Genomic DNA, 23,372 nt, shown 5'->3' with positions numbered 1-23,372 from the left:
GCATCATCTGCAAAAAGCCTCAGTGAACTTCCGATGTCATCCACAAGATCATTTATGTATACTGTGAATATCACTCCCCTGCAGCACACCTGAAATCACTCTTACTTCGGAAGACTTCTCTCCATTGAGAATGACATGCTGCGTTCTGTTATCTAGGAACTCTTCAATCCAATCACACAATTGGTCTGATAGTCCATATGCTCTTACTTTGTTCATTAAAGGACTGTGGGGAACTGTATCGAACGCCTTGCGGAAGTCAAGAAACACGGCATCTACCTGTGAACCCGTGTCTATGGCCCTCTGAGTCTCGTAGACGAATAGCGCGAGCTGGGTTTCACATGACCGTCTTTTTCGAAACCCATGCTGATTCCTACAGAGTAGATTTCTAGTCTCCAGAAAAGTCATTATACTCGAACATAATACGTGTTCCAAAATTCTACAACTGATCGACATTAGAGATATAGGTCTATAGTTCTGCACATCTGTTCGACGTCCCTTCTTGAAAACGGGGATGACCTGTGCCCTTTTCCAATCCTTTGGAACGCTTCGCTCTTCTAGAGACCTACGGTACACCGCTCCAAGAAGGTGGGCAAGTTCCTTTGCGTACTCTGTGTAAAATCGAACTGGTATCCCATCAGGTCCAGCGGCCTTTCCTCTTTTGAGCGATTTTAATTGGTTCTCTATCCCTCTGACCTCTATTTCGATATCTACCAATTTGTCATCTGTGCAACAATCTAGGTAAGGAACTACAGTGCAGTCTTCATCTGTGAAACAGCTTTGGAAAAAGACATTTAGTATTTCGGCCTTTAGTCTGTCATCCTCTGTTTCAGTACCATTTTGGTCACAGAGTGTCTGGACATTCTGTTTTGATCCACCTACCGCTTTGACATACGACCAAAATTTCTTAGGATTTTCTGCCAAGTCAGTACATAGAACTTTACTTTAGAATTCATTGAATGCCTCTCGCATAGCCCTCCTCACACTACACTTCGCTTCGCGTAATTTTTGTTTGTCTGCAAGGCTTTGGCTATGTTTATGTTTGCTATGAAGTTCCCTTTGCTTCCGCAGCGGTTTTCTAACTCGGTTGTTGTACAACGGTGGCTCTTTTCCATCCCTTATGATCTTGCTTGGCACATACTCATCTAACGCATATTGTACGATGGTTTTGAACTTTGTCCACTGATCCTCAACACTATCTGTACTTGAGACAAAACTTATGTGTTGAGACCTTAGGTACTCTGTAATCTGTTTTTTGTCACTTTTGCTAAACAAAAAAATCTTCCTACCTTTTTTAATATTTCTATTTATGGCTGAAATCCTCGATGCCAGGAAGTTTCATATCAGCATACACTCCGCTGCAGAGTGAAAATCTCATTCTGGTGTGTTATTCTGTCTTCTTCATTCTTGTTCATCTATTTATTTATGTTAATACCTTTTAATCCCTTGCTCTGTGCATCCAGGTTACCTTCAAGTTACTTTTCACCTAATGGCGCACAACTTTTGTGGCAAATTGTGGAAAGGTCACTTCTGTCCTTGCTACACCATTCAGTATAATTACATAGACTGCTGCAAGCAGAATTAGTTGAGATAAAAGTTTTCTGAGTATTGTACCACATCATAGTGTAAAGAAAGCATACATCAGTAGGCTCGGAAGGATTGTAATTGTGGCCAAATGTTGGTTTCTCCAATATAATTTTTTTGCATTATGATGCAGAACAATACTTTTTGTCTACACCATGCAAATTTGCATGTTCCCACCACCATCTAGATTTCAGTTCTCTGGCTCTTCAATTTTATTTTTTCGTCTCACTTTATTTTTGTTCTCACTCCTTTTGCTTTTTGTCCAGATGATTTGCAAATTTTTTTGCCATTTTTGTGTTTTACGTATTTCATCAGGGCCTGAATACAGCATGAAACAAATCTCAAGTTCCACAGTAACCAAACTCCAACATGCACCTTTTACCCAGTCTGTTGTGGCTACTTCCTTAACAGAAAGAGTTATTTGTATTACTTGCAGAATTTCACATTGTCATGTGAGTAGTACTGATTAAATGACAACTTTTCTTGTAATTGTTGGTTGCATTTTATCGATGCTGTTGTTTGAGAAAAAAAGAATTAAGCAAGCTCTTTCTGTTACAGGCCAAAAACAAATGGACGTGAGGATGTGAGGAGGGATGTTTGGCCACCAGCGGAAATGGTTGAAATCCTGATCCAAGAAAATAGCTCGCTAAAATTAGAACTTGAAACTTGCTATCAAAAAGTGGCAAAATCACAGAAGGTAAATCCATTTTTTTTTTTTTTTTCATGACAATTTTTGAGTTTCAGAGCTATGAATTGTATTAAATTTGGTACTGCGCTTTATGATAAATGTCTGTAGTTCGACAACAGTTGTTAAGTTTTAAATTCAGACAGAATTAAGACTCTGGAAAGGAGAAATATTATAAGATCTGCATGGGAGAGAGAGTGAATATATATATATATATATAGAGGCGCGTTTAAGATAGACTGTTGAATATTATTAGCTTGGACAGTCTTTTGTCAGATGTAGAAGCACAGGAGCGCGACCGCGCGCGCACACACTACTGTCATCTCTGGGTCTTAAGGTGCGGCTACCTTAACTGCCTACATTTAAATGTACCTGTCTGCCGCAGAACGCTTCCTCTTGTGGTGAGTTGGAATTATTCTTAATCCACACAGGTTGATAATTCCATTTTTATGCATATTGTTTTGACGATGGTCCTACACAGGAACAGTTGTCCTAGATATGCTTGTTGAGCTTACTACAGAAGGGTATACCAATAGTTGAAGTATTGTTCATAAAAAATCCAAACTCTTAAGCTATCATCTCTTTGCAAAGGTTGATGATCCACTGATCTTGACAGTGCATCACAGAAAGATTTTTTCTGGCATATTACTGTGCCATCTCCAAATGTCTGTGTCATGAGTCTCTCTGTCTCCTTCAACAATAACCCATCAGTCCAAAAAATTTTGAGACTGGATTAATAAAAAAAATAGAGAAAATTTAAGATCATGGTTTTAATACCTCGGGTGTTCTACATAGTCTCCTGTAACTACTCAATGCACAGAACATTCATGCAGCCGTGTGAAATTGTCAGAAAAGTTTTTCTTCGAGATGTTGTCCAGTTCGCACATTGGAATGTCAGTTGTTATCAAAACGTTGACGCTTAATCCAAATTTCTGCTCTTATTTGTTTTGTGGCAGCTTTGCAGTGATAACAAGAAGTCTAGTCATGCATTATAATTTTTTTTCCAGAAAAGAATTGTTCGTGTTTTGCATTTCAGTCAAATCACAACAGGTGTCTATGTGTCATTGTTTTTCTTCAGTAGTCAAGGTGTGCGAGGCAAACTTTGCACACACTTTTCTCTTCTCCAAAACATTCTGGTAAATTCGAGAACACTTGATGTAGGCACATTGCTCCATTGCAATTTGTGATGCGACAAGATTGAAACACTGTGCCCGCGTGTCCACTGCTTCATACTGTCTGTTCACTACTGACTGGTTGAACGCACATCTGTACTGATTGAAAAAGGCATCTGTAATTCAAGCTGCCAGTGTAGTTACTGTGCTGATGTCACTTTTACAACTGGAAAAAAATCAGTCTTGAAATTTTTGGATGGATTTGTATGTAGTGATAATTGATTTTTTTGCCCATCGTAATATGTTCCAGGCATTGTTTTTTCTTTGTTTTATAATCTAGCTGTTCATGTTGCTTTTTCATAGAATGAACAACCACATCACTTGACATTGCCAGTATCAAAGGTATATACAAGAGACGACGACACACACACATTTCAAAGGCCTCCATTCATTTTTCAGTACTTGGGTCCTAGGTCCATCTTTCACACCCCCATAAAGGAGAGCAGAGCATCAATGAAATATGCTTCTCAATTGCAAACTGTGGTTTCACTCTGTTTCTCCATGTTGATGAATGGTTCCTGGACTGTTCCAATGTTACCCTGTATTGTGAAATTTGTTTGGGTTTCCCTTTTGAAGAATGCCATGATTTTAATCTTTGAAGGGGTGATAGATAAGTCGAGACTCAATAATAACAGAATCTGGTGAATGGTCGCTAGGGGAGCTGCAACAATTCATACTCATGATCACAAACTCAGTCATGGATAATGAGAGCTGTGTGAACAGGGGCCTTGCTGTTTTGGAATGCAGCATTACCGTTGGGGAACAAACATACTGTGTGGTGGACCTGATCAGCCAAAATGATCACATAACTCTTGGCGGTAATGCCACCTTGCAGAGCACTTGCAGCGTATTGAGGACTTGAATAGGTGCCTTCTGTGGCACAGCACAATATGCAGTCTTGCCTAATATCTGCATTTATATTCAGGCAAACATTTCTCGTGATGTTTACATATTTTTGTCCAGCCTCTGTAGCTTGTTTGCTATGATGACAGTGTCATTACATATCTGAAGTGATTAATAACTTTCCCTTTTATTGAGAGCCCTCCACAATTTTTCATGGATGCTTTCTCAAAAATTACTTACGCATAAATGTTGAACAAAAGAGGCATGATACAGGGCTTTGATGAACGCCTTTCATGATTGAGGCTGTTCTGAAGTTCCTTGACCAGTATTGACGTCTGCAATCTGGGCCAGTACAGGTTAGTGATTACATGTAAATCATTGCAGTCAGTACCAGTTTATTGAAGAATGTTTTATTAGTGTATTTTTTCTGTTTTACAGTTATAGGCCTTTTTATGACCTTTAAAGCTGATGTAGACATCCAGAGTCACATCCTTTCATCGATGTTCCATCCTTTCACCGATGTTCCAGTACACTTAATGAAAAAAGTGCCTTACATGTGCCACCAACCTTTCATATTCTTGAGAGGAAAAAAGTTGTTTCACAAAGTTTCTAGTCTAGCATCCAGCGCACTTCAGTCTATCGATTATTCATAGGACTTTGAAACGCATCCCTGTTGGTTTTTGAACACATTCTAAATTGATTTCTGAATGAATCATAAGTTGATTTCTGAATGAATCATAAGTTGATTTCTGAATGAATCATAAGTTGATTTCTGAATGAATCATAAGTTGATTTCTGAATGAATCATAAGTTGATTTCTGAATGAATCATAAGTTGATTTCTGAATGAATCATAAGTTGATTTCTGAATGAATCATAAGTTGATTTCTGAATGAATCATAAGTTGATTTCTGAATGAATCATAAGTTGATTTCTGAATGAATCATAAGTTGATTTCTGAATGAATCATAAGTTGATTTCTGAATGAATCATAAGTTGATTTCTGAATGAATCATAAGTTGAATAAGTTGATTTCTGAATGAATCATAAGTTGAATAAGTTGATTTCTGAATGAATCATAAGTTGATTTCTGAATGAATCATAAGTTGATTTCTGAATGAATCATAAGTTGATTTATGCATAATGTACGTGATGTCTGTGCCAGAGGAATCCCCGTTGCATCTAGAAATAAACTCTCCTGCAGACAAAAGGGGACGGGGCTATACGAGCTGAGTGAAATAAAGCTGAAGTGATGAACGCCAATCGCTGTTTATATTGTTGACTGGGTTTGCAAATGATCTGCATTATTATAGTTACTAGTGAAAACCATAGATTCAAATTGCCAGAGTGGAAATAAATGACTAACAGGAATAACAGGTAAGAAAGAGTGCGTATTATCTTCTCGGTGTATCCAAGAAAATGAATTTTGACAGAAAATTTCTGGTCAGACCGCTACATTAGTAAGGGCCAGTTGTACAGTCCTCAGCTAGTAGCCGCATAAGTACTACTCTGAGAGTAGCGCGGAAAACAATGCGTTGTACAGACACATAATAACGCCTAACCGGAGAATAAACACAGGATAACTAAACAGGTGATTGTGGCGGGGTTAGTGAAGTTAACCAGAGAACAAGTTTTGACACTGGCAGGAATAGTTACAGAATTAGTGATGACAAGATTGTTTGTTAGAACAAGGTAGGAGAAGAAACGGGGACTTCACACAAAATATGGAAGAATATGACGATTTGAAATTTATTTCAAAATTTCGTACACCCTGCTTGAGAAGCTGGAGGAGCTTATGAACGAAATGTGAAACTATTTCCTAACATATAATAATACAAGAGAAGGAAAGTTGTTACTCACCATATAGTGGAGATGCTGAGTCGCAATAGGCACAATAAAGAGATTCACACAGTTATAGCTTTCAGCCATTAAGGCCTCTGTCAGCAGTGTACACACACACACACACACACACACACACACACACACACACACACACACACACACACGTAACTTGCACACATGTCTGCAGACTAGCTAGTACTGCCCCAGTTCGGAAATATCGTAGATCCGGGGCTGATGCACAGAGCAGTCTGAGTTGTTGTGGGGAGGTGGGTAGTCTCCACGTGACCCATGTTTAAGTTTAGTGATTTTGCTGTTTCCTCTTCGTTTATTGCTCTGACATCAAATGAAAAAAAAATGGGTTTCTGTGGCCGGGAGCTATCAAGTGAATTAAAATACATTCACATAATTACGGAAGGCTAAAATGTTATTAGTGTCAGATTTTATTTTATTTCCACTTTTCTGACAGTCAAGCATTAATCGCCTTGCAGAGCAATGAAGTTATTTTTGTCGGTATACTAAAGAAATTGGGCTTTTATTAATCTTTTCCACTGAGGCAGTCAATTTATTTGAAACGAAGTGTTTAATTCCACACTATTGGCTAGTTTCAATTGTTCACTGCATTTCAAGTGCGAGTTTTCATCTTCTGGCTTGTATGGCATTATGCCATAATAAAGAACCAAACATGAGATAATACAGTACTGGTACTCCAAGAAAATTTACATCCGAATCTGGACGTACGGATGTTCACTTTAAGCTGAATTATGCATTTTAGTATGGTTCACGAAATTCCGATGGTCAATATCCTCTAATGTCTTGTTTGTTTTAGGACATAATTAAGATCTTTTAATGTTTTACACATACGAAAATATGGGCTTCCTGCGTCATCGTAGCTGCGCAAGTGTGGTGATGCCTGTTATCTGACACTCTCTGGCAACTGCTGAAACGAACCTATTTCTAACTGGTCACAGGAAAATATTATGAAAGGCACAAGCTACTTAACAGTGATGTTGCTATTGGCTGACTACATCATGTGTCCTATGCTCTGAATATCCACTGTCGCCGACTGGCAAGATCACCTAACATGAGCCATGACTGGCTTACAAAAGCGCATTGTAATCTCTATTTCAATGCTTCGGAAAGTAACATGTAGTGTTTGGTGGAATTCAAATTTATATTTTCATAATACGAAAATATGCAGTGTATATGTTGCTGCACATCAAACATCTTTCCAAAAAGAGTTTTTAGAGTTCTGAGGAAAAGTATACTGTTGCTTAACATGGAAAAAGTGTATTTTCGCCCAGGAGAAAGTATATTTTTAACCGGGAAATCTGGGAATTTTTTTTTCCCCCCTTGTCTTCATATACACCCTGTTGTAGGGTGTCATATATCTAGGGAAATACAAAGTCAGTATTCAGTTGCACGCAGTTGTAATTGAGGAAACAGCAAACAAAACTTATTGCAGGGTCTTAACAGTGCTTGCTTCTTAATGATGGTAACAGAGGAAAAATTTTAATCAAAGAAGTTTCATATGAGGTCGTGAAGTGACAAAAATCAAAGAGCAACCTCAAAAATTAGCAAAAGTATGCTAATTATTAATTCTATTAGATGACTTACATTCATGCACTTGAATTAAGGACATTTTTAATCAAAGAAGTTTCATATGAGGTCGTGAAGTGACAAAAATCAAAGAGCAACCTCAAAAATTAGCAAAAGTATGCTAATTATTAATTCTATTAGATGACTTACATTCATGCACTTGAATTAAGGACATTTACAAATGAAATTATTGCATCTGTAATGTTTTCAGTTGGAGCAAGAGATAGCCAAAGTACACAGAGCACATGAGGAACTAGTCCAGGGTTCAGAGCGTCGTGAGCGACTAGAGCGTGCTGCTCGCACTAAGCTGCAGACAGAAGTGCGGCGGCTTCAAGAAGCAAACCGTGCTCTTAGAGAACAGGCGGAATTACTGTCTGCACAGCTTCTAACAGGGCCCCGAGTGTCAGTAGCAGCTGCTGCAGAGCACTCTGCCGATTCACGTCTTAGAGAAGAACTCAATCGACGAGAAATACTAGTTGCCCAACTTATCACACAGAGTAAGTAACATTTTATAGTTTCTCTTCAATACTTTCAATGGTTTACATGAAAAAATTTCCTTCGCAAAAGAACTTCAGAATGAAAAAGGTGAACTTAACTTTCTTGATTTAACAATTTCTATACAGAATAGTTCCTTCAATTTCAACATTTTGCGTAAGGAAACGTATTCAGATAATGTCATCCCTGCTGACTCAACTCATCCAAAAGCTCATAAACTGGCGTTTTTTCGTTCTGCCATTCACCATATGGTAACTACTCCTTTATCACCTGCCAATCAACAAAAAGAATTGAATGTCATCAAAGCTATTGTGCTTAATAATGAGTACAATCAGAATATGATTGATTACGAGCAACAACCTCCCCACTCATAGCAAAGAAGCTAAAAAAATTATTTCTGTTTCTTTCTTGAGCAATATATCGTATAGGATAAAAGTCTTCTAATGAAAAAATGTAACTGTAACGTCTCCTTTTCTACAGATAACAGTTTAAAGAGAAATCTTGTACATTCAGTAGAGATTGCCAGCGATTGGTTTTCCAATTCAGGGGTTTACAAACTAACCTGTAACAACTGTCCTTCATATTATTGGTCAAACAGGCAGAGCTGTGAAAACAAGATATAAAGAACACCTATTAGGTAAAAAAGGAGCGAATATACACAATTCTACTGTTGCTGAACACCTCCTGATAGCCAGTCATATGCCAAAACATTTGGAAGACACTGTTATCTTACACAGAGAAGACAAAGGGCATAGATTAGATCTGTGGGAAGAGTTACAAATTTTCAAACATCTTGAGCTCAAGGACGGTAATATACTGAACGACCAGTTGAACCTTGCTTGTAGACAATTTTTCGAAGGCTTTAAACCTGTACTGTTTACGGTATAACATTAATGCTGGTAACCTTAGTGGTTTATTTCCTCAGGAAGCTGTGATGCACCTTCAGTGCTGTAAGCTCACTACCCCTTATGTAATGTTGGTTTTGTCATGATGTATGTTTGCTACTACATCGGCCCTTATGTGATTTTGCCTGGCTCTAAAATTTTTGTTTTCCCTGTGAATGTGTATTAACAGGATCGTGTACCAGTGCTCATAATTCTTTCTTGACAAGAGCCATTATTGTCAATTTTAAAGTTCTGACATGTATACTGTTTGTGGGCTTCACTAATATAGTAATGTAATTTTTTTATATTTTGGCTGTATATGCCACTGGGCGTAAGTTTCTCGGTGTAAGCGCCACCTGATTTTTTGATGTATAACTACATTACTTGTATCAATGCTCCCATACTGTTATAACGGGAGTCTTAAACGCCTTCCTTCTTTTTATTGTTACTTTACCTAAGGACGTTATTAATACTGATAATTTACACGTTGCCTTTGTACCTCAATTGGCACGTTTCTCGGCACGAGCGCCACCGGCCCTGTTTTCAGAGTAACTACGCTCGCCGATTACACTCAGTCGGTTGTGAGCCCTGCAAGATCCATGAGCTATTTTATATTTACGTGACAAACCCTAATTCTAGGGCAATATTTTATTTTTGACACATGGATCTATGCCGACAATTGTAAAAACGGCGATGGTACATTAGTCCTTACTAATGTAAAATTGTAAGTACCAGTCGTTGTTATCATACTTCTGTAATACAAGAGTTCTCTAATTTGTGTTAAAATTTATTCTTGGCTTAAAAGTTTCATACTTTTCTAATGTAAGCTATGATGTTCATTGTCCTTGGGCTACCTCCTGAAGAAGACACATTTATATTTGTCGAAACCTAGGTAAAGAATTTCTTTATCCATTGCAACTGGTCGGCTGTTTATAATTTTATTATGTGAAACTGTTGCAGTTGTGCAGCTATGTTTAAAATATTCAACTTCTAACAGTTCTGTTAGGATCAGAGAAATGTAAGAGTTGTTCCATTTCACAGATTAACACTGCGTCCTGTGGTTTAAAAACCGATCAGCTCTTCCCGTCTGTCTGATCATTACTATTTTTCATAAAATGTAGATACGTTGACAACTTAAATGGAAACCACATAAGATAGAGTTATGCGTGTTTGATTGTAACGTAGGTCTTGATTCCATGTACTTTATGATACTATCAGCTCGAAAGTGGCAAAAATGTAGTTATGTCTCTCTGATCCTAAATGGGCGACTTGTCCCCAGTTCACTGGCAGTGTAGCTAATATTAACTGTGTACATTGTTTTGCTACCAAACAATACTAATGTTTTTGGTTAACTTGCCACGTCAGATTCAGATAAAATCCCAAGATTTCAATGATTGTGTCTGTCATCACCATCAGGTACTAATTCTCATTGTCATAAAACTTGTGAGGCACCTAATTTTATGCCCAGAGGAAGGTATCGGATTGGCTAGATTATGTCACAGATATGGTGTGTGCTCAGGTGGCACCCTCTGCATTCATAGATTAGGTTTGCACTCACTGTCAAGCTTCGCTTGCATCACCACTATTTACATTGGACAGTAAACTAAGAGAAGTCGGGTGTGCTCTTTCTTGATCAAGTTCTTGCTTCTGTGTGTTGCTAAATGCCGTGCATAAGCTGTGCGTCTATTAACATTGTTATCACATAATTTAATTTCAGCTGCTGTCTGGATAATGAGAGTCCAAAAAGTTGATGCATGAGCAAGAATATGCATTTATTCAGATAAAATCATCTGTTTACTTAACAGACTTTTGCGTTTTAAAGTCATGCTGTTGCTCAACACAGCGATCAGCAACAGTGCAAACTGGCTTTGTCTCGCAACTGCTGCCATGCTCACAACAAATCCTATAAATCCATTGTAGCTTCAGACCAAGATTATCTTTAACAGGTTGCAACATTTCTTTAATTTTCCCAGGTGGCAGGAAGATTGATCTGATCTGTAGCCTGTTTAAGGCTCTACCTATCTTAGAAGTTTTGCACTGCAATATGGAAGCCACACTCTGTTGGTCTTCCTGGCACCACATTATAATTTTCTTATCAACATTGACGTAATATCGTGGACATAATACCCATTCCTTCTGAACCGTATCATCAGATTTTTAATCCCTGAGGCACTGTGTATTAAGGTGTTAATTCTGAGCGGGATGATTAAAGCTACGCCCATTAGGTATGGGTTCATATACGTCAGTTTTGAATACACGGAATGGCTGAGTTCTCCATTTACTTTCCATTCAACCATCACATCTAACTGCCATGAAATCAAATTAAAAATGTAGCTATAGCTATAGCTGGTGACAGTGGTGAGCCCATGGCTGTTCCATAAGTTATTTTGTAATAATTTCCACTGCAAAAAAAGTATATGGTTGTTAAGGTGTATCAAAACAATTATAAAATTTCAGGGGAGAAATGAGTGAGCAGTAGCTTTAATGCATCTTCTACTGATACTTTCGTAAAGAGAGAGCCCATATTTTGTTAGTGAGGCACTGCAGCAGTTAATTGACCATATGAGCAGTATATATCCTAACCTAAAATTACAGCAGAGATGGAGGAGGACAGGAAGTTGCTTTTCTTACATGTGTAGGTTGAATGGAAAGCAGGTAGACAACTTGTCCATTCTGTATATTGACAACTGATGCATACAGATCTGTAAGTCAACAGTTATTGGTTTGATCATTCAGCTCAGAAGAGAACTGTGCTGAACACTCTGATACATGGAGCCTGCAATGCTTCAAACAAGGAGCACCTCAGCTCAGAGATTAAAAATCTGATGACAGTGTTCTGAGGGAACAGGTACTCTGTCCGTGATATTAAGTCAATGCTTACAAAGAAGTTAAGATATGATGCCTTTCCACCAAGCCAGGAGGACCAACACACAGTGTGGCTTCCGTTCTGCATTACAACACGTCATAAGACAGAGTCCTAAATAGACAATGAATCAGAGTAATATTCTTGCCACCCTGGAAAATTAAAGAAAGGTTGCAACCTGTTACAGATAATAACAATCTGATGGTACTAACTGTAATAGGTGCACACAGGCTATACACTTACAAGGGAACCTTCCCATCGCACCCCCCCCCCCCCCCCCCCCCCCCCTCAGATTTAGTTATAAGTTGGCGCATTGGATAGGCCTTGAAAACCTGAACACAGATCAATCAAGAAAACAGGAAGAAGTTGTGTGGAACTATGAAAAAAATAAGCAAAATATACAAACTGAGTAGTCCATGTGCAAAATATGCAACATCAAGGTTAGGGTGAGCTCAGGAGTGCCGTGGTCCCGTGGTTAGCGTGAGCAGCTGCGGAACGGGAGGTCCTTGGTTCAAGTCTTCCCTCGAGTGAAAAGTTTAATTTTTTATTTTCAGACAATTATCAAAGTTCAGGCACTCACACATAATCAACTTCGCTCTTCAAAATTCCAGGACATGTTCAGATTTGCTTGGACATATGCAGGATTTGATGGTCCACACACTGAAAAATTTGACAACGTTAAAAACATATGTTTTGACAGAGCACAGGAAAAACTGTGCGACTGTGAAACTGTTGCATTCATTTGTTGCCGTTTATGTGACAAACCCTTATGTTTTCATCACTTTTTTGGGAGTGATTATCACATCCACAAGAAAACCTATATCGGGCAAGGTAGAAGTCTTTTTACCCATTCGCCAAGTGTACAAGTTAGGTGGGTTGACAACATATTCCCGTCATGTGACGCACATGCCGTCACCAGTGTCGTGTAGAATATATCAGACGTGTTTTCCTGTGGAAGAATCGGTTGACCTATGACCTAGCGATCAAATGTTTTCGGTTCCCAGGCACGTCCTTTCGTCTACTAATCGCACGGTTTTGTGGTGCTGTCGCAAAACACAGGGAACAGAGACATCAATGAACGAACGGACAGATCATAACTTTGCGAAAATAAAGAAAGTAAACGTTTCACTCGAAGGAAGACTTTAACCAAGGACCTCCCGTTCCGCACCTGCTCACACTGACCACGGCGCTCCTGAGCTCACGCTAACCTTGATGTTGCCTATCTTGCGCATGGACTACTCAGTTTGTATATTTTGCTTATTTTTTTCATAGTTCCACACAACTTCCTTGTTAGCAGTGTGTGGAAGTGTGAACTTGATAAATAAAGAGCATAGAGGACGACTTCTCATAGTTTATGGTCAAGTGCAAGTGGTGACACAGCAAGCGACACTGGACAGCAAGTGCAGACCTAATCTGTGGATGATGAGGGCGCCACCTCAGCATGCACTATTTTCGTACATACTCATGCTAATCAGATGCCTTCTTCTGGGTGTAAAAGACGGAAACGCCATTTTCACAACACTCAGACTACCTCCATCGACGTCAGGAGTTATCATCTAAAGCTGGGGAATACAATACAAAAATAACCTCACTAATTTTAAATTCCCAAGTGATCCACTTACTTGCTTTATGACATACGAAGATGGTTTGATTAGTAAATTTCCATGAAAGAATGGAACATTTTTGTTGCACCCTCGTGGTTGCTAAGCTTCATTATTTTAAGAATCGTATAAAAAAATTCAACAATTTACAGCATATGTTTTATTGTTGGCAGCCATCTGAATTAGTGAGTATGTCTGCTGCATTTGAAAATGGAGAAGCAAAGTTTTGTGCTGTTATTAAGCAGTTTCATTTGAAGGGTTGATCTGCTGTACAAATAAAAACAGAATTGGATGAAGTGCACATGGACTTTCCACAATCATTGAAGATGATTTTCTTTTGGATTAACAAGTTTAAACACGGTCAGACAAGAACCAAAGACAAAGCATGCTCCAGCTGTCCAGTTGAGGTCACCTCATAGGAAACCAGTGACAAAATCCATGATGTGGTAATGCAAGACCGCCGAATAAAAATTCGCGAGATTGCTGAGATTGCACACATCTCAACTGAGCGAGTGCATAGGGTCCTGCGCAGAGAATTGGCTCTGAAGCTGTGTGTGAGATGGGTGCCACAGTTGTTGACCAAAAGTGTATGTGGCACATTTCAGCAAAATGTCTAGCTATTTTTGATCATAATCTGCAAGACTTTTTGCGCCGACTTGTGACTGTTGATTAAACCTAGATCATTCATTACACACCAAAGTCAAAACAATGGACAAAGGCTGGTAAAAGTGCACTCAAGAAGGCAAATACAGTTTTGTCAGCTGGTAGAGCACTGATTTTTGGGAGTCGCAAGCAATAATCCTCATTGATTATCGTATTTTACACACTATAAGACACTACAAGCTGTAAGATGCACCTTAATTTTTAAGCAGTGTTTTTTAGAAAAACTTTTTACAATTTTTATTATTAGATTTCAAGGCCAGACTAAAAAAAATTCTGAGTATAGAATAATGAACTGACCTTTAAAATCCCTGTAAATTGTCAACTGAACTTTCTCCTCCTCCTGTTCGTCATCATCGTTGTCCTCTTCGTATATAAGATGATCTGCACTGCCATTGAGAGTGTTACTCATGCTGCACTTCTTGAGAGGTTTAACAATAATGTTTTCTCTCAATCTGTACCACGACTGTTTTATCCACTGACATGCTTGTTTGATTGTAGGTCGTTTCAAAGCTTCCTTTGGCGTGAATTCATGCTGAGTTTCATCAATCATCCATTCCTTTAATTTCTCTCTCATATACACTTTAAATGGATTATTTATCGAGACATCAAGAGGTTGCAATTGTGAAGTAAGTCCTGCCGGAGTAACAGCAAGTGCTATATGTCCATGTCTCAGTTTCTCTTTCACAGATTTTTTCAAATGGTTACTAAACTGAGCGCGAGAAGAACTCTTCTTCAATAAAGCCCCTTTCCTTCTCACGCGTACGCTGTTAATCCGTAATTTCATACTGCCTCATCCATCCAGCCCTTGTCATATACGTGAACACCACCACCTGGCGATATTTCAGAAGGCTTTGGCATCATTTTGCACTTGAAAATGATCACTGGATTTAGTATAGTCAGCACAGCATGAAAGGACAACAATGTAGTGCATTTTTTCATGTCCACTTGTTTTTATAGACAGTTTTAGCATCTTTCGTTGCAACTGTTCTGTTACTTAGCACATCAAATGTCGGAGGAGTTTCATCCATATTCGCTGTTTGGCTTAGTTCCACACTGGTTTTCATTTGATGTTGAATAGTAAAGTGATGGGAAGATGCTATCTTCTCTTGATGCTCTTGTCGCATTTTCTGAGATAGTTTGCTTTTGGTTCACATGCTAAGTCCATGACGCTTCATAAACCTGTAGCATCATCCACAACCAACTCCATCCTTGAAGTCTGTTAAGTTGCACTGTAGCGCTAGCTTACAAGCCTGTATTTGAATCATGTTTGTATTAATTCCAGTGCCATTTTGACGTTGTCCATGAATCCATTTCAAAATGTGAACTTCTTGTTTTGGCCATTTTGCATTCAATCATCTATTTGCACATTAAGTCTTGTTCATTTTTTTCAGTTCTTCTTTACTAGCCCACCAATCACAAATAGTTTTATCTGTTGGGGGAGGGCTGAATTGCCACTTAGCTGCTCTGTTTCTGTGTTCTTCTGCATATGCTACTACTTTCAATTTGTTGCCCACATCATATGAATGCCTTTTATTTTTACCATTACGAAACTAGCTACTAACAAAAATATTGTACTGTTACCGGTAACACACATCATTTTCAGTTAATGTTCTTTGGTACCATAGATTGCAGTGACACATCATAGGCTACATGGCGTTCTGGGTGTTGGTGGGGGAGGAAGGAAACAGTGTTACCAAGCTTGCGAATCCCCGCAACTCGTGTTCATCACATCGGTGCACTGCTGCTGTCAGCTGAATCCAGTGTTGCCAGATAGAGATAGATTGCCTGCGGTATCGAATATGTGGCCATTTTTAAGACTGGCGGGAATTTTAAATCAAATACTGGACATTTCAATGTTAATTTAAAGTATAAAACGCACTAGAATTTTGGAGGCAATTTTTTGAAGAAAAAATTGTGTTAATTGTCTGTAAAATACGGTACCTGGAAAGTGGCAGAACTGTATTTGGACACTATTATGCTTCATTTTTGGATTGTTTGAAACTTGTGTTGGCTGAAAAAAAGACCACACATCAGCGATAAAAGTGGTGAAAGTGCCTGAATTGGACCTTGAATTGGTTCCTTGACTACCCTATTCACCAGACTTAGCCCCAGACTTCCCGAACCTGCAACTTGTGGCTTTCTGGGAAGAAATTCTCATTAAGTGAGGGAGTAATAATTGCACTCAATAAGTATTTTGCAGAGTTTATCAGAATCTATTTTTCCATTGTAATGAGAAAGCTAGAGGATCGCTGGATCAAGTGTGTATCCCTCAGAGGAGACCGTCGAGATGTAAGATGACTTGTGTATGAAACTAACATTCTTTTTCTTTTGCTTTTTTATCATACTTATCTAACTACTCATGCAGGATGGAACGCACTGCCTTTCCTCGCATCATGTTTTTATTGGCAACCTTTTTAACAGAAAACAATTGTGGATCTTCCTGGATCGAACAATATATAATGTGAGGGAACACACACACACACACACACACACACACACACACACACACACACACACACTTGTAGCTCCCAAAAAATAAAGGTGGTGTGGTGCATTGAAACACTTAACAGAATAAAATGTTCCACTATGTGTGTGTTTGCGTCACACACCAATCTGCTGAAGGTGACTGGTTGCCTTTCCTTTATTTTACGTATTGTTCCATCAAACAATTTCCGTTATTCAAGTGTAGCTTGTATAACTCTGCTCTTGGAAGACTCGTTTCTTGAATGTTATTTGATAAAGACTCGTTTCGTGAATGTTATTTCATAGTTTGTGGTCTCCTTTTGTTTACATGCTATATTACTAGGTTCTGTATGACCATTCTTCCAGACAAAGAGCTTGCTGCAGCAAAGGAGCGCCAGGAAATTGAATTAGCTGCTCAGAGAGCTACGTTGCAAGAGCAGAGAACACACATTGATATTCTGGATACTGCTCTCACAAATGCACAGGCAAATGTAGTGAGATTGGAAGAAGAGGTTAGTATGTTTTTCCATGATATAAAAGAATGGTTGAGGAAAGTATATGCAACTGGTTAGTTATCTTTAAAGTGCAGATACTCACAGAGGTCCAGTGTGGGCTGTAATTATCGTATGGCAGCGAAACTTGGTAGACGTGCTAATGCATTAATGCAGAACCGACTGATGCTGGAAAAAAATTACCAATTTTAGCCAGCAGGTGAAAATCTGATGATGTACAGCATCTTGTCAACTTCTCTGGAGCTTGTGTTGAACAAATTACGTAAGTGGCAATTAATAATAACATCAGCATTATGCTTTTCACTTACTTGACCTTTTGTGCCCACATCCCGTTCCTAATACATTACATACGGAAACATCTTTATTCGACTTTCTTGCATTCACAGTGCCAGATTCGCACCTGGTGCCCAAATTGGAACTAATGATTTTCTGGTGTAAATCGATTCCTCATTAACACATTAAAATATCTACCAAGTTTTTATACCATAAGATAATTGCAGCCCACACTGGACCTCTATAAGTAGCTGCACTTTAATTGCAACCATCATATCATCAGTGGATAATAAAATTGATTGGTTAACAGTGGGTAGCTGACCCATATCATTGACCGCTTAAGTTTGTTGTATACATTCTGAAAATTTATCTCTCAAGTACCTCGATGTTTGTTCAGTAACAGAATTTATGGGGTGCAGTTACTGAACTACACTCCTGGAAATTGAAATAAGAACCGTGAATTCATTGCCCCAGGAAGGGGAAAGTTTATTGACACATTCCTGGGGTCAGATACATCACATGATCACACTGACAGAACCACAGGCACATAGACACAGGCAACAGAGCATGCACAATGTCGGCACTAGTACAGTGTATATCCACCTTTCGCAGCAATGCAGGCTGCTATTCTCCCATGGAGACGATCGTAGAGATGCTGGATGTAGTCCTGTGGAACGGCTCGCCATGCCATTTCCACCTGGCGCCTCAGTTGGACCAGCGTTCGTGCTGGACGTGCAGACCGCGTGAGACGACGCTTCATCCAGTCCCAAACATGCTCAATGGGGGACAGATCCGGAGATCTTGCTGGCCAGGGTAGTTGACTTACACCTTCTAGAGCACGTTGGGTGGCACAGGATACATGCGGACGTGCATTGTCCTGTTGGAACAGCAAGTTCCCTTGCCGGTCTAGGAATGGTAGAACGATGGGTTCGATGACGGTTTGGATGTACCGTGCACTATTCAGTGTCCCCTCGACGATCACCAGTGGTGTACGGCCAGTGTAGGAGATCGCTCCCCACACCATGATGCCAGGTGTTGGCCCTGTGTGCCTCGGTCGTATGCAGTCCTGATTGTGGCGCTCACCTGCACGGCGCCAAACACGCATACGACCATCATTGGCACCAAGGCAGAAGCGACTCTCATTGCTGAAGACGACACGTCTCCATTCGTCCCTCCATTCACGCCTGTCGCGACACCACTGGAGGCGGGCTGCACGATGTTGGGGCGTGAGCGGAAGACGGCCTAACGGTGTGCGGGACCGTAGCCCAGCTTCATGGAGACGGTTGCGAATGGTCCTCGCCGATACCCCAGGAGCAACAGTGTCCCTAATTTGCTGGGAAGTGGCGGTGCGGTCCCCTACGGCACTGCGTAGGATCCTACGGTCTTGGCGTGCATCCGTGCGTCGCTGCGGTCCGGTCCCAGGTCGACGGGCACATGCACCTTCCGCCGACCACTGGCGACAACATCGATGTACTGTGGAGACCTCACGCCCCACGTGTTGAGCAATTCGGCGGTACGTCCACCCGGCCTCCCTCATGCCCACTATACGCCCTCGCTCAAAGTCCGTCAACTGCACATACGGTTCACGTCCACACTGTCGCGGCATGCTACCAGTGTTAAAGACTGCGATGGAGCTCTGTATGCCACGGCAAACTGGCTGACACTGACGGCGGCGGTGCACAAATGCTGCGCAGCTAGCGCCATTCGACGGCCAACACCGCGGTTCCTGGTGTGTCCGCTGTGCCGTGCGTGTGATCATTGCTTGTACAGCCCTCTCGCAGTGTCCGGAGCAAGTATGGTGGGTCTGACACACCGGTGTCAATGTGTTCTTTTTTCCATTTCCAGGAGTGTATATGGGGGAAAAAATAGCTACAAACTGTGGCATGCACACACTTAATTCAACATGTAAATGTCACTACATATATTCAGATATCGGTTAAAGACATGGTCAATATGCCTGCATTGGCAATGATGTGGTGCAGATGAATAGCAAAATTCTGCATGACCCGCTGAAGTGTTGGAACGTTGATGCTGTTGGTCTCCGGAATAGCAGTTTTTAGTTCAGCAGTGGTTTTGTGGTTATTGCTGTACACCTTGTCTTTAATATATATCCCCACAAAAAGGAGTCGCATGTGTTCAAAACCGGAGAATATGGTGGCCAATCTGGGCCCATTCCTGTATTCTCTGGGTACCCCAGAGCCAGAATGCAGTCACCAAAGTGCTCCTCCAGGACATCAAACACACTCCTGCTTCGATGGGGCGAGCACCGTCTTGCATGAAACATCTTGTCAAAATCAGGGTCACTTTGGATAATGGGGATGGAAATCATCATCCAAAACTTTTATGTACCATTTGGTAGTCGCCATGCCATCAAGGAATATTGCATCAATTATTGTGTGTCTGGACATTGCTCACCACATAGTCACCCGCCATGGCTGAAGAGACTTCTCGATTGTGAAATGCGGCTTCTGATTCCCCTAAATGTGCCAATTTTGGTTATTGATGAACCCTTCCAGATGAAAGTGAGCTTTGTTGCCAAACCGAACCATACATACCATACTAATTCGCACCATGCCCTGCGGCCAACCGTGCAGTTTGAATGTCCTAATGCGAACTGTTCAGAAGTTATAATGATTTTATTTCACATAATTCAATAATTCTCACCCCGTACTAAGTAACATAGCACAATTTGTATGGCACATTCTTATTACAGTCTTTTGATGTATATTCTTAGACCTCTAGTTGTCATCTTTCATGTATGAACCTATGACATATTTACTTAAGCTCCAAGACCCTTTTCTCTCTACTTTTCTGCAAACATTGAACAGTTTTAACAACTTTTAAATAAAGGCAATTTTCTGTGCTGTTGCTCGAAATATAGTTACTTCCCCTTCTTGTTTATTTGAAATGTGGGGTCGTCGTGTACAGTAAGAAAAACCAGTTACTGATGACTGAGCATTGTGGAACACTCGTTTAAATTTTTCTGGGGTTAATAATGGGAAACCTGAGTACTTCAACTTTATGTTGATAATCACATAATAATTTAGGAAAATAAGGATAAACTTAAATTGCAGTGTCAGATTACACCAGCTGAGTTACAAATGCAATGTAAAAATTTCAACAACTAAACTTTAATTAATTGAGGGAAGTAGCAAAGATAGAAACTCAGTGCTTAGCATCAACAAGCACATAAACAAGACTGAGAATGTTGCTGAGCTTACTTCTGAATCTTTCTTCAGAGCTAAAGGAGTACACAACACTGTCATATACCAGCTCTGCTATAATTCCTGCACAGCATTTTATATGGACTTGACCCCTAGCCAGTCTTCCACCCAAATGAATAATCAGCATCCGACTGCGTTCAAGAGCACAGCTGACCAGCCAGTGGCTGGACACATGGCTGAGCACAACATGCTCAACTTCAATGGCTGCTGCAGAACTTGTCCTGTGTATCTCTCTGAATTATGTAGATGGGATTTGTCCTTGCAGCACACACTTCAGTCCTGTAACCTTCCTTGCCTCAGTCTCCACTAACTCCTGCCTCACATCTCCATCTACCCCTGTTCTCATTACCCCCACTTCACTCATCCTGCACTCAAACCTTCCTTTCCATAGTCCCCTTTTTTCTCTTTTCTGGCTTCCTGACACAATCCACTCCTCCATGTCATTGTGCAAGACGTTTAACTGCTCCTATCTGCACCAGAGCAGCTCGCCAGTACTACACTCCTATCATGTACACTTGTTGCCTCTGTTTCGTGCGTGTGCGTGCGCGTGTGCGTGTATGCACGCGCGGCTAGCTCTGAAGATTGTCGGAAAGCTTAATAAGATTTTCAGGCTTGTTTATTTGCCTTTCAGTAACTCAGGCTCTCAACTATACAGTGAGTTACTATTTTTACTTGTCCATTATTAAAGACTTTCCAACCTATAGATCACTAATTTAAAGTGGTTACAGGAATTTGATGATCAGGACGTAACATAGCTCTGTTCTTTTTCAGTGTCGAAAAAAGCAAGTTTATGTTGAACGAGTGGCTCAGTTGCAGCGTGCACTATCGTCACTTCAGTTAGCAAGTGAGCGTCGAGAGCAGACTGAACGAAAACTGAGGCAGCAGCTGGAGCAAGAGTTGCGTTCAGAGCGTGGTGGCGGTGGTGAAGGAGCAGGGTCTGGAAATGGAGCTGATAACAAGTCAGGAGAATCTGCCGGTAATGGAGCACCATCGAGTAGCGAAGTAATTGCTGAACTAAAACGACAACTGAGAGAGCGTGATGATCGATTAGTACGGCTTGAAGGTGAAGTGGCCAAATGGGAACAGCGATATCTGGAAGAGAGTGCGCTTCGCCAAGCTGCAATAGATGCTGCTAGTATTCCCAAGTAAGGATACCATTCAGCACATAGGCATCTTTCTAAAGTATTTGTAGTTTTAATAAATACTGTAGAGTTATTTTTCCCTATCAAATTGCTAACATTGTGCATATTCTTAATTTCACAATTTCCCTGCACTCTACCTACCTGTCTGGCTCTGTAACCAAATGATCAGTGCAACAGACCCTTGTGTGGGAGGACATGGGCTCGATTTCTGTACTGCCAGGGATTTTTCCTTGGCAGAAGGACTGGACAAAGGTGCATTTAGCTTCATGATGCCAGTTGAGGAGCTACCTGGTTGAGAGGCTGCAGCTACAAGGTCAGAATGTCGATGATGGCCATGAGTGTTGTGTGTGGACACCATGTCCCTCCATACTGCATCCAGTGATTGATGACTGAGGATGACACAGATCAGTCGACTATCACATGGTCCTCAGATCCTGATCATGGAGGGTTTTTTCCCCCTTCCTCATCTATTAATTTACGTACTTCAGTTCCAGTTTTGAGCAGCTTGATGTACTGTAGACTTGTATGTCTCAAACAATGCAGTTATCTTTAAGTGTCATTTGTCTCTGTTCTGCTGAGAACACAGCCTTCAGCTACTTACATCACCAAGATGGTGGTGGTTGTGGTGGTGGTGGGAAGAAGGGCTTGCCAGTAGGAAATGTGATTATTGAATGTGGGTATTTCATTAAGAATATTCAGATGGTTGAAAGAGAGAGAGAGAGAGAGAGAGAGAGAGAGAGAGAGAGAGAGAGAGAGAGAGGGGGGGGGGGGGGGGGGGAGTGTTGCTTCACAAGTCTACTATCCATCACATTTATGCCAAAAATCCAGATATCATATTCTGGTGTAACAAGATTGTAATGTTATATTTGCAGTACATTCTCAGTATTGTTCTGAAATTGTAGAGCAACAGTGAATTGATCATACAGTAGCTTCAGTTATGAATAAAGCCCCTCTGCAGGTCTTGGGGTTAGAACAGGCCCGAGATATTCCTGCCTTTCTTATGAGGCGACTAAAAGGAGTCTTTCATGTTTCGGCCTGTATGTGATGGGCCCCTGGGTTTGACCTTCATTTTTCAAAATTTTCCTGAAGTGCGAGCCTGTTGAGGAAGGGCGCCTTACATGGTGCAGTGTGCAGTGTCCATCTGCGCTTAGACCTCTCGCATCCTGGGCGTCCCTCCACCACACACAGTCAGGTGGCTTGCAGAGTATGGGTATAGATGTAGATGTAGATCCTTCGCCGACGTGGATCTGCACATCTGCTCATTCTCCAGCTGTTGGGCAAGGTCACTCTCCTGGGTGCATTTTCTTCCATCCTCTGTGCAGTATCGCTTTCTGCGCTGTCGACTATAATGGACTTCTTAGTTCGTTTGTAATATATCCGCCATCCGCGAATAGGAAAATCTCAGAGTGTGAGTGATAGCATTTTATTTAAACTAAAGTCTTTCTTCAAAAGTTACAAAACAATATTCGTGAGGTAGGACTGATCCTCCAAGCCTACCAATAACTAAATCAGAGATTCTTCCAAACATAAACTG

At 40.6% G+C, this 23,372-nt stretch overlaps 1 protein-coding gene across 1 annotated transcript in view; it reads left to right on the top strand.

The window, feature by feature from the left end:
* Positions 1 to 2,139: 2,139 nt before the first annotated feature.
* The window catches only part of LOC124757559 (angiomotin-like protein 1), a gene marked incomplete at its 5' end in the record, with an annotated part of 59,754 nt that continues 38,521 nt past the window's right edge, over positions 2,140 to 23,372 (top strand). The window contains 4 exon segments of the mRNA XM_047249066.1: positions 2,140 to 2,278; positions 7,930 to 8,215; positions 17,054 to 17,199; positions 21,468 to 21,841. Coding sequence (XP_047105022.1) covers positions 2,140 to 2,278; positions 7,930 to 8,215; positions 17,054 to 17,199; positions 21,468 to 21,841 — 945 coding nt within the window.

Source organism: Schistocerca piceifrons, unplaced genomic scaffold (assembly GCF_021461385.2).
Source record: "Schistocerca piceifrons isolate TAMUIC-IGC-003096 unplaced genomic scaffold, iqSchPice1.1 HiC_scaffold_546, whole genome shotgun sequence".
NCBI lineage: Eukaryota > Metazoa > Arthropoda > Insecta > Orthoptera > Acrididae > Schistocerca > Schistocerca piceifrons.
Note: the sequence above shows the minus strand (reverse complement) of the source record. Positions and strands in the feature narration are given on the sequence as shown.